Raw genomic sequence first — 11,698 nt, 5'->3', positions numbered from 1 at the left:
GGATGAATTTCAGTCAGGTAAACTGGATGTGAAAGTTATGTCACAAAGAATTATTTTAGAAACTCTCTTTTTCTTTGTGAAAATGTTGGAATGGATGTAAGGAAGTCAGCAAATATGAGACTACTGATCAAGGAAGGAAGTAGACAAAAGGAGAACAAATGTAATCCCGTTAGCTTAACCTTTGTAGTGGGTGAAAATTATTGAATCTATAATCAAAAATAAACAGCGAGACATCTGGATAGAAATTGTCCCACCGACCCGACGCAACATGGGTTCATGAAAGTTAGGCCATGTTTAACTGATTTATTGGACGTCTTCGAGGACTTGGTGAGCATGGTAGGCAGTAAGGAACCGGTGGATATGGTGTATTCGGATGTCCTGAAGCTATTTGACAAGATACTACAGAAAATGCTTCTGCGTAAAATGAAGGTGAATGGTGTTACGGGTAATGTGTCAGCAGGGATAGAACATTGTTGAATCAACAGAAGGTAAGAGTGGGGATGAACATGTCTTTTTCTGCTTGGTGATCAATGGGCAGTCGTGTTCCTCAAGAATCAGTGTTGAGACTGCAATTGTTTACTAGTTATATTAATCATTTAGAGTTTGTGAAAAAATTGCAGTGTGTTCGGTCGTACTAAAATGAGTGGTAGATCAAAATATGCAGAGGACACCGTCATCCTGCAGGGGGATATAATGAGTGCACAAAGGCCTGGCAGATGGAGCACAATTTTATTAAATATGAGGTCAAACAGTTTGGTAGGAATAACAGAAAAATGCCCTATTATTTAAAGGGGGACAAATTGCAGCATGCTGCTATGCAGGGTCTATGGGTATGCTTGTGCACGAACCATTTTTGAAAAAAATGGTTTACCCGTGCATCTTTTATTGAAGAAGGCAAACTGAATAATATCCTTAATTGCTGGAGGAATGGAGTTTAAAAATGGGGAGACTATGCTGCAGCTGTTGGGGCCAATCGTAGAGCACTGTGTACACTTTGGTCTGCTTGCCTGTGAAAGTATGTGTGGCACTGAAGGGCATACAGAGAAGGTTCACTAGTTTGATTATGGAATTAAGTACATAACATGAGAAATAAGAGCAAGAGTAGGATGCCCGTCCCTTCCAGCCTGTTCCGTCAATCAATAAGATCATGACTGATGTTTTCATGGATGCAGATTCACTTACCCGCACTATCATCATAACGCATAATTCATATATTGTTAAAAAAACATCGAACTTAGCTTGGAAAAATATTTACTGAAGTAGCGTCAACTACTTCACTGAACAAGGAATTCCATAGATTAACAACCCTCTGGGTGAAGAGGTTTCTTCCCATGTCAGTCCTAATTCTGCTCCTACTAATCTTGAGGCTACGTCCTCTTGTCCACGCGTCACCTGCCAGTGGAAACATCCTCTCTACTTGTATCTATTGTCTATTCCCTTCATAATTTTCGATAAGATTCCTACTCATTCTTCTGAAGAAGGCTGCCTTAGGAAGCGAATTGAGTTCAATGGGACTGTAATTTAGAAGGAGGGGATCTCACAAACAAAGACATAAAATTATGAATAGAAGAGATAAGATAGAAGCTCGGACGCTGTTTCCACTGACAAGTGAAACTAGAACTAGAAGGCTTAGCCTCGTTCGCCCAAAAGGTTGTGAACCTAGCAATTGCTGCTCAAAGAAGCATTTGACCCTATCTCGTTGAATGTTGTTAAGGCAAAGATAGAAAGATTTTTCAACAATAAAATAATTAAGGGGTACAGTCAGCTGAAGCGTACGTTTGACTGAGTCTACGATCTGACTGGCCAAGATCTTATTGAATGGCAGAGCACAATGAGTGAGCCAGATTGCCCACTCCTCTTCCTGGTTCTTATTTTATTTTGTTCTTATGTTCTTCAGGGAGCAGCGCAGATCAAGCCTGGTTAACATAAAAGATGAATTGAGGGATAACAGAAACGACTTGCAAGTAATTTGATGTCACTTAGAACTTCGGGAATCGTCATAATATCCTATTTTATACAGCTCTCATATCCCAGAACATGAAAAGGTTTGATGTGAAATTATGTATAACATAATTGGCGAGACCAGACATACCTTTGTTTCAGCACATTTCCCTTCTTAAATCACTTCTTGTTCTTTTAATTGCATATGTCTGTTTTAAAAAGTACTGGAGTATCTCCGCAGACTGCTCATTACAATACAAAATACAAAGTAAGAGATTTCAAGAACACAGTCAAAGCAATATGACATGCATAAACAAAAATAAAAATAAAGCAACGGATAGAATATATACTGAAGTCAAAATGCATTTTACAGTTATTTGTGTCATTTTACTGTGATCATTATTTAAGCCACTGCACAACTAGTGTCAGGGGAAATCTAGCCATTTTTTTTAACTGCTCTCTGAATTTACCTTGGGTGCCTGCATAAATAAATGGGTTGATGCAGGAACTCAAAAGCTGAAGCATAAACCCGCCTTCTTCAAGAATAAAATTTGATTCCTTGTAATTTGAACCTGAGAAATAACTCACATTTGCAAATTGAACATAGAGGAAAGTCAGTAGAACCAACAAATACGACAGGAGGAAACTGCCCGAGATAGCAAAGAGCAAAACGATTGATTTCTTCCGTTTTTCCATCTCTGGGTCACTCTGATTCTCTCTATTGCTCGAAGAAATGAGCCGCCTGCGGGCACGAGTGGCCAACAAAATGTGCCTGACGGTAAACGCATTGAGCAGCAAAATAAGAAGGAATGGAAGGCAAGGGTTTAAAATTACGATTATCCAGTCAAATGCAATCCACGAGGGTGAGGCATAATATATTGATTTGAGGCTGCAATACCAAGGTATGTTGTTGATGATAAAAGAAGGTTCAAAAATAAAGTACAAGGGGATGTTTCTGAGACAGCTTAGAATGCAGGCTGTTGATATAATCATAGTTGCAACTTTCTCAGTGCAATATTTCATTTTCAGCTTCTGGCAACAAATGGCAATGTATCGATCCAATGTGAAAGCGACAGTTACCCAAACAGAAGCATCTCTGACTCCATAAATTAACATAAGACTGGCACTGCAGACTGAGGTGATAGCCAGGAACGTCATTGGGAAATAAATTCCCACAATTCGGTTTAATATCACAGCTGTGATAATGACCAGGATATCCGTGACCGCCATGGATACCAGGTAATATGTGATACACTTGGAAAGACCGCACCTCTCTCGTGACAGGATGACAATCACTGAAAGATTGGCTAGGGAAAAGGAGACATGATGAGTGAATACATGATGAGAGCAAATAAAGAAGTAACCAAAGAAAGACTGAAAGAGACGTCTGAGCATCCTCAACTTTCTGGAAGCAATTGCAAAGTGAGAAAAGAGTGTACATTTTGCACTAAATTATTTCTATTAAACAACATAAAAAAGGTTTCTAGTTGTCAGCATAACCAGACAATTATGTAATAGTGGATAAAGGGATAAATTCTGGTTTCCAAATTCTTTCTTTATGACTCAGTTGCAGGAAATTCATTCTGTGGTGCTTTGTGACAATTTCAAGCGAGGAACAAAAGCGAAAGTAGTCTGAAAGATTGATAAGTTGAAGAAGCAGCAAATTATATCGACCAAGCAAATGATCAAAAATAAGTGGATGATGTAGAGTATAAGAAATTTTGACGATTTTCACATTTAGGTAGATGTCCAGGAAGAGATAATTTAAAAACAAAATGCATTTGTCCTCTGAAAGAAATGAAGCCTGGAATTGCATCTGATAATGATCTTAAACTAAAGCAACATTGTTTTGTGACAGAGAATAAAGTAACATAATAGCTGAAGTCCAAGTTAAGCTCTGTTGACAATGCTCTCAGTTTTGATTCCATCGATATTGGCTTCAAATCTTACTGCAAGACGTCAGTACTGACTTTGTATTGCATTGCCCAGGCTGTTGCATTCGTGCTAAAACAATAAACGGAAGATGTGAGGAATAAGACGCGAATGCAAAGACTGACTGAGCTATCAAGACGCTGCAGTTAATAGTCCATCACAAACAGCGAATAGTGTTCCATCCTCTGTCAATAGCTGTGCAGATAAAAAGTAAGTGATGCATTTGCAACGTGACAATTGTTTGACAATTGGAGGTCTCAAAACACAATCAACGTGTAATTAAATATTCATTTTCGTGAGATGATGCACTTCCAATAATAGCGCTAAGAACACAACAGAACAGCATTTCTGACTTCTGATATCAATAAACTAGTAGAAAAGAGGAAGAATATATTGCTCGAGGATGAACAGTGCACTAACAATATAAACAACTATTCAATTGAAAAGGAGAAATTACAGTGTTAAAGTGGAAAAAAATACATTAATTGAAAACACCTTGTTCGTAAAAATGGAACGTCATTGCCCTAAAACGGTAAGTGAAACATTCTAATCCAATGAAAGTAAAATTTTCACAATCTTGCTGAATCATAGCGTTGCACTCTCGTTAGACATAGATGACTACTGGTGGTTACTGTGCCGCAGGCGAGATGAAATCTCGAAAAAGACAGTCCTTCGTGGTAACCTCAAACAGTGCGGGAATAGAAACTAAAACCTGCTATCCAGGCGACTGAGCTAACTGACTCCTTCAAAATTACAAAGCCCAAATAGACAATCTCGTTGAATCTGGCCATGTTGACCGACAGATTACCAAAATGATTCTGAATACATCAGGACCGCATTATTGAAAACTGAGAGACAGGGTAAACTGAAATGCGAAAATTCAAGAAGTTATTGCAATCATGACTGTTTAATAAAAAACAGTATCCTTTACCCGGAACCCCAATAGCTGCTAGGATTGGATAGTAAATAGCAAACACGAGCCCTTTCGGCAATCCATGCATTTTTGTTTTAATTTTCAGTTGCATTTGGCACTTCAGTGGATGATAGTCAATTTTATACCTGATGCCATGCTCCAGAGACACAATTAACTGCCTTGGTGTTTTGCAGTAATTGCCCACAGCGTAACAATCAGATTAGAGTTGCTTCTTTCTGGCTCATCTTCAAATTTGAGGGAGTAAAAGTTTTATTCAGAGGCACTGGCACTACCCTAAAGCGAAGTTCTTGATTTAAAAAAAAATGACAGAGGCATTTGTAAATATACACGAGTGTGCTTTACATAAAGAATCAGTATCTGTCAGTAAGATTTCTCTGAACTGCGACATTCTGTTTTACTGGAAAATGTCGCCTAATTATTATTCAGTCCAAGTGATATCTGATTTGGTTCAAGTCTTCCTGAAACTGTAATAATTACTTTAAAGCAATCATTAGTGCACTGGTAGTGGGCTTGTCCGTTATATGTTCTGCTTCATTCACATGTCCTGTTTCATGTTCTGTTCACAAAGTTGGTTTGTTTTGGCAATTACTTCGAGTGCACACTGGACTGCGTGCAAAATGTTACACTGTACTCCAATACGTCAAGCACATTTTGTACTATACTCATTTCCAATTCATTAGCAATATTAGAATTGACGTTTGCTGCTTTCTGCAATATATTTCGAATTGGTGAAGCCTGATCAGTCCGATTACCTTCAGTGTAAACTGATCCATTGCATTCTATTGCATTCTGTCCGTGGAGGACCATGTCACTGTCGTTGTCTTCCCTGTGGAGTCGCGTGGGGGAGGGTCGGGTTCAATCCATTCATTGAACAGACAGTGACTGGTCCATAATGGTTAAATTGAGCATCGACAGGACCATTTTGTACTCTCTGATAACAAAATGACAGATCCACGTCCACCTCAGGGTGTATTTAGTCAGGGAAGAAATGTCGAATAAAGTTAATGTAGTTGTGAAGCAGTCCAAGTAAATTGGTTATTTGTATGGTGAAATCATCTAGTTTTTAATATTTATATCCAATTTTGAAAATTGCCACTCAGTTTTGAGCGAAGTTAGCTCCCGTGAAATCATGTTCGATTCAGCAGAGTTGCAGTCAGCATACACAGGTTCAGTTCAGCACAGTTATATTCAAAGTACTCACGCACAGTTCTGCCGAAGATCAATTGAGGACGCCGAGTTCATTGGGCTAGGTTCATGTCAGCAGTGGCCCTTCAGCTTTTGATCAAGACTGTAACACATTCGAAACCGGTGACTGCACTGAGTTGCGAAAGTTGAGGTGGAATGAGGTACAATGTCAAGGGTTGAATTTTCTGCGATTGTCCTTGTTTGCGAAATATACCTGGAAATGATCTGAGGAGACTGATTCGGAAGGAAAAGAAATCGAGGAATTGTTCCACTGCTCAAAATGATCATTATAGATCTGACAATGCTCAACTTTAATTTTTTGCGTTTTGCATAAAATCATTTTCTATCACAGAGTTTTGAAAGTAAACTCTCACATCAACTTGAATATACTCCGTGACACAACCTCCATAGCTCTCTGTGGTGCACAACCCCCCACCTTTTCCTCCGCTACATCGATGATTGTATCGGCGCTGCCTCGTGCTCCCACGAGGAGGTTGAACAATTCATCCACTTTTCCAACATCTTCCACCCCGATCTCAAATTTACCTGGACCCTCTCAGACTCCTCCCTCCCCTTCCTAGACCTCTCCATGTCTATTTCGGACGACCGAGTCAACACGGACATTTACTATAAACCGACCGAATCCCACAGCTACCTAGACTACACCTCCTCCCACCCTGCCCCCTGTAAAAACGCCATCCCATATTCCCATATTCCCAATTCCTTCGTCTCCGCTGCATCTGCTCCCAGGAGGATCAGTTCCAATACCGAACAACCCAGATGGCCTCCTTCTTCAAAGACCGCAACCTCCTCCCGGACGTGATCGATGATGCTCTCCACCGCATCTCCTCCACTTCCCGCTCCTCCGCCCTTGAGCCCCGCCTCTCCAATCGCCACCAGGACAGAACCCCACTGGTCCTCACCTTCCACCTCACCAACCTCCATATACATCGTATCATCCGTCGTCATTTCCGCCACCTCCAAACGGACCCCACCACCAGGGATATATTTCCCTCCCCTCCTCTATCAGCGTTCCGAATAGACCACTCCCTTCGTGACTCCCTAGTCAGGTCCACACCCCCCACCAACCCAGCCTCTACGCCCGGCACCTTCCCCTGCAACTGCAAGAAATGCTAAACTTGCGCCCATACCTCCCCCCTTACTTCCCTCCAAGGCCCCAGGGGATCCTTCCATATCCGCCACAAATTCACCTGCACCTCCACACACATCATTTACTGCACCTGCTGCACCCAATGTGGCGTCCTCTATATTGGAGAGACAGTCCGCCTACTTGCTGAATATTTCAGAGAACACCTCTGGGACACCCAGACCAACCAACCCAACCACCCCATGGCTCAACACTTCAACTCCCCCTCCCACTCCACCAAGGACATGCAGGTCTTTGGACTCCTCCATCGCCAGACCATAGCAACACGACGGCTGGAGGAAGAGCGCCTCAACCACAAGGGATGAACTCAGATTTCTCCAGTTTCCTCATTGCCCCTCCCCCACCTTGTCTCAGTCCAAACACTCGAACTCAGCACCTTCCTAACCTGCAATCTTCTTCCACCCCCACTCCGGCCTATCACCCTCACCTTAACCTCCTTCCACCTATCCCATTTCCAACGCCCCTCCCCCAAGTCCCTCCTCCCTACCTTTTATCTTAGCCTTCTTGGCACACTCTCCTCATTCCTGAAGAAGGGCTCAAGCCCGAAACGTCGATTCTTCTGCTCCTTGGATGTTGCCTGACCTGCTGTGCTTTTCCAGCAACACATTTTCAGCTCTGCTCTCCAGCATCTGCAGTCCTCACTTTCTCCCCGTTAGTGAAAGCCAACACAGCATACACATACTTCACAACCCTATTAAATTGGGTGGCAACTTTGAGGACAATGACCACAATTCCCTCGGTTCCTGTACAATGTCAGTAATTCTGCCTTTAATCCTATAATCTTCGTTCAAAGCCGACCTTCCAAAATGAATCCGTTCACACTTTTCTAGTGGGAACTCCATCTACCACACTTCAGCCAAGTTCTGCATCCGATCAAAGTCCCATTGCAACCTACAACTATCCACCAAGCCACCAGCACGCTTACTTACCCACCCTTCCATTTCATCATCCAAACATTTATAATAATCACAAAGAGCAGAGAGCTCAGAATGGATATCTGCATGACACCACTAGTGATTGACCTCAGAGCTGAATACTGTCCAACTGCTGCCACCCTCTGTCTTCTATGCGCTAGCCGTTTCTGCAAACGGATGGACAAACGTTCCATATCCCTTGCCTCCTTACTTTCTTAATGAGCCTACCATGGGGAACATTATCAACCGCATTCCTAATAATCATGTGCACCACATCAAAATCTATGACATCTACTACAAGCCCACCGACTCCCACAGCTACCGAGACTACACCTCCTCCCACCCATCTCCCGTAAGAGCGCCATTCCTTATTCCCAATTCCTCTGCCTCCATTGCATCTGTTCCCAGGATGACCAATTCCAACTTCGAAAATCCCAAATGGCCTCCTTCTTACAAGGTTACAATTTCTCTTTCCCGTGGTTCACAATGACTTCCAGCAACATGTCATCCACTTCCAGCACCACCGTCCAAGAAATCCACCCCTCTCAACACAACTACGTCAAAAACACCCCCACCCCCGGTTCGCGCATCCAAGACCGCCAACCTTCACACACATCGCATCATCCTCCATCACTTCTGCCACCTCCAAACGCACCCCACCACCAGCGATATATGTCCCTCCCCACCCCTATCAGCATTCCAGAGAGACCATTCTCTTCGCGACTCCCTCATCAGGTCGACGCCCTCCACCAGCCTATTCCCCGCTCCTAGCATATATCCCTGCCACCACCGGAAGTGAAAAACCTGCGCCTACACCACTCACCTCACCTCCGTCCACGGACGCAAAGGATACTTCTACATCCGACAGAAATTTATTTATACATTTACCAATGTTATCTACTGTATCCATTGCACGCGATGTGTTCTCCTCTACATCATGGAGACAGGATGCCTTATTGCAGATCATTCCAGAGAACATCTCTGGGATACCCATATCAACCAACCCCCTCCGCCCTATGAGTGAACACTTCAACTCCCCCTCCCACTCCGTCAAGTACAACCAGGTCTTGGGCCTCTTCTACTGTTAAATCATTACCCCCCAAACGATTACCCAAATATTCTGGATTGTTACCTTGCAACCACACGGGATAAATATGGATTTCAACAGTCTCCTCAATTCCCCTCCCGCCACATTATCCCAGTCCCAAGCCTCCAACTCCCCAGACCTATCTCCTTCTCCCTCACCTTTATCTACTTGTCGTTTTCTCAGATACCTTCTCCCAACCCCACTCCTATTTGTCTTTCAGCCTCCCAGCCCAAAAGTCTCACTCCTGATGAAGGGCTTATGCCGGATACATCGAGTCTCCTTGTCCTTGGAAGCTGCCTGACCTGCTGTGCTTTTCCAGCATCACACTCTCGACACGACATCCAAAGCTTTCCCTTCATCAGTGTGTTTTTTCACTTCCTCAAAGAATGCAATAACGCATGACCTGCCCCTCACAAAGCCACGCTGACGATCTCTAATCAAGCTAAAGTTTTCCAGGTAATCATTAAAACATGATTGGGTGCTTAGAAGTAATCATCATCCGATCTTAATGGGTTGATAAGAGAAACAAGGATGGAAATAGCTGACATATTTATCATAATCTTTCAATGTTCCTTCAATACTGATGTAGTGACAGATAAACGAAGGGTTAACTATATTACATCTTTGGAAATAAATAAAAAAGAGAGAAACTAATTAACCACGGGCCAGTCACACAATTTTCACTCTTGCTGGGGAGATTATGGAATTCATGATTGAAATACGTTTCACCAGAAATCATGCTACGTGGCTTTGTTAAAGGCAAACGACTGAGTTGATGAAATTGGACGAATGATGAGGGTAGTTATGTTCATATTTTCATGTGATTTTAACAAGGTGTCTCATATGAATCTTAAAATAAAAGGCCATTGGATTAACACACCCTGGCAGTCACAGTGTTGATACAAAACCAGCTATGGAATAGAAAACAGTAAATGGTGGTGAATGAATGTTTCACAGATTCAAGGGACGTAAATTATGTTATCCTTCAGGGATTAAGACCATTGCTCTTTTAATGCATATTAGTACTCTGGGTATAATTTCAAAGTTCGCAGAAGACATACAAGTTGCAAACATAATATACAATGTGAAAGGGAGCAGCAAACTTCAGGAAGACAGCAACCGCAGAAAATGGTAGTTACATAGCAGTTCTGAGAAGTGTGGAAATGCATGTTGGAAGGAATAATGAAGATAGGCAAGTTAAACTAAGTTGTGCACTATGCTTACCTTTACTGCCGTTACCTGAACAGGTACAGTGCAACTTTCGAGGGAACTCCATCCTTTTAATGTATTATCGTGTAGGAACACATAGACTTAGGGGCTCAGGCACATAATTGTTTCAAATTTGCGACAAGGTAGGCTGGGTGTTTAGAAGGCATTTCACACGCTTGCCTTCTTTGCTTAGAACCTTACCTTCTTTGCTTATGTGTATAGGTGTTGCGACATCATGTTGAGTTTGTACACGACGCTGGTGAGACTCTTTTGGAGTACAGTGTGCAGTTCTGATCGCGCTGTTATAATAAAGACATTGTTAAACTGGATTGCATTCAGACATATATACCAGGACGTTATGGGGAATGAAGGGTTTGATTTACAAAAGTAGTCTGGGGACGTTTTCACTGGAGCTTTGGAAGTTGGGCGGTGACCTTTTAGAGCTTTATAAAATCATGAGAGGCATAGATATCGTAAATATGAGAAGTGGGCGTGGTTAGATGGAAGGCTATATTTTTATGGCTGTATAACTCTGTGACTGTATAATAGAACGGGGAAATGATCCAGTTGTGAAAGAATCTGGGCATGTTATTCACTTTCACGTGTCTTTTTCTTAACTTAAAGAGAAAGAACGTGTTTGCAAAAGAACTGCATGTGTCTGGTTTTCTTTGTCTCCCAATATAGATATTCCAGTGTCTTCACTTCAGAAAGAAAGTGATTTGATAGCCTATCTATCATTTTAGCGACAAAAATAGAAGTTGCTGGAAAAAGGAGTAGGTCTACCAGCATGTGTGTAGAGGAAAAATAAACTAACTTTTTGTGTCGAATGATCCTTCTTATTTCGACTTTTTTCTAATTCATAGCATCCGCCGTTCTTCAGGTTTATCTGTCATTTTGGAGCAAATGTCAATGTCAGTGATTCTTTGTGAGCACCCGAGAAACTTGGTTCATCCGCGTTCATAAATGAGTTCAATCCTGATGTTAACTGGCTGAGATGCTCATGGGTCTGACCGCTTTAAAACATGAACATATTACATTTCAAGGAAAGGAGTGAGCAACTAATTTTGAGAAAAGATGTGCAGTTCATGTTTTTTTTTAGTGAGAGTTAACCAAACGTACTTTGTCAGAGACACATTAAATGTGTTGCTTGCCGTGTCTCAAAATGCATTCACCTCATAAGCCTTGTTTTGGCTTTTGAGATCTGGTGGAAATTTGATGTTGTATGTGGAAATACTCAATCGCCGAATAAAAAGGTGATTGAGCATAAAATGGTGAAAATCCAAAAGATCTATTGCTGCGCCCTGCTATACTGCAGTACCATTCATGGT

General features: G+C 42.0%; 1 protein-coding gene across 1 annotated transcript; it reads right to left on the bottom strand.

Moving 5' to 3' along the window:
• Window positions 1-2,340: 2,340 nt before the first annotated feature.
• LOC148143510 (neuropeptide SIFamide receptor-like) lies at window positions 2,341-4,874 on the bottom strand. The gene is made up of 2 exons (XM_087975227.1): window positions 4,805-4,874; window positions 2,341-3,248 (listed from the first exon to the last, which is right to left on the bottom strand). The coding sequence occupies exons 1-2, from the start codon at window positions 4,872-4,874 to the stop codon at window positions 2,341-2,343; spliced, it is 978 nt and encodes a 325-aa protein (XP_087831353.1).
• Window positions 4,875-11,698: the final 6,824 nt, after the last annotated feature.

The sequence above is a fragment of the Chiloscyllium plagiosum genome, unplaced genomic scaffold, assembly GCF_037043375.1.
Source record: "Chiloscyllium plagiosum isolate Xiang-an unplaced genomic scaffold, Cpla_swu_hap1 HiC_scaffold_27, whole genome shotgun sequence".
NCBI lineage: Eukaryota > Metazoa > Chordata > Chondrichthyes > Orectolobiformes > Hemiscylliidae > Chiloscyllium > Chiloscyllium plagiosum.
Note: the sequence above shows the minus strand (reverse complement) of the source record. Positions and strands in the feature narration are given on the sequence as shown.

Coding starts and splice junctions, on each gene's coding strand:
- LOC148143510 (XM_087975227.1), bottom strand. CDS start 4,874: ATGCATGGATTGCCGAAAGGGCTCGTGTTTGCTATTTACTATCCAATC. Junction 3,249..4,804: donor AGCAGCTATTGGGGTTCCGG/GTAAAGGATACT, acceptor CCTTTTCCCTAG/CCAATCTTTCAGTGATTGTC.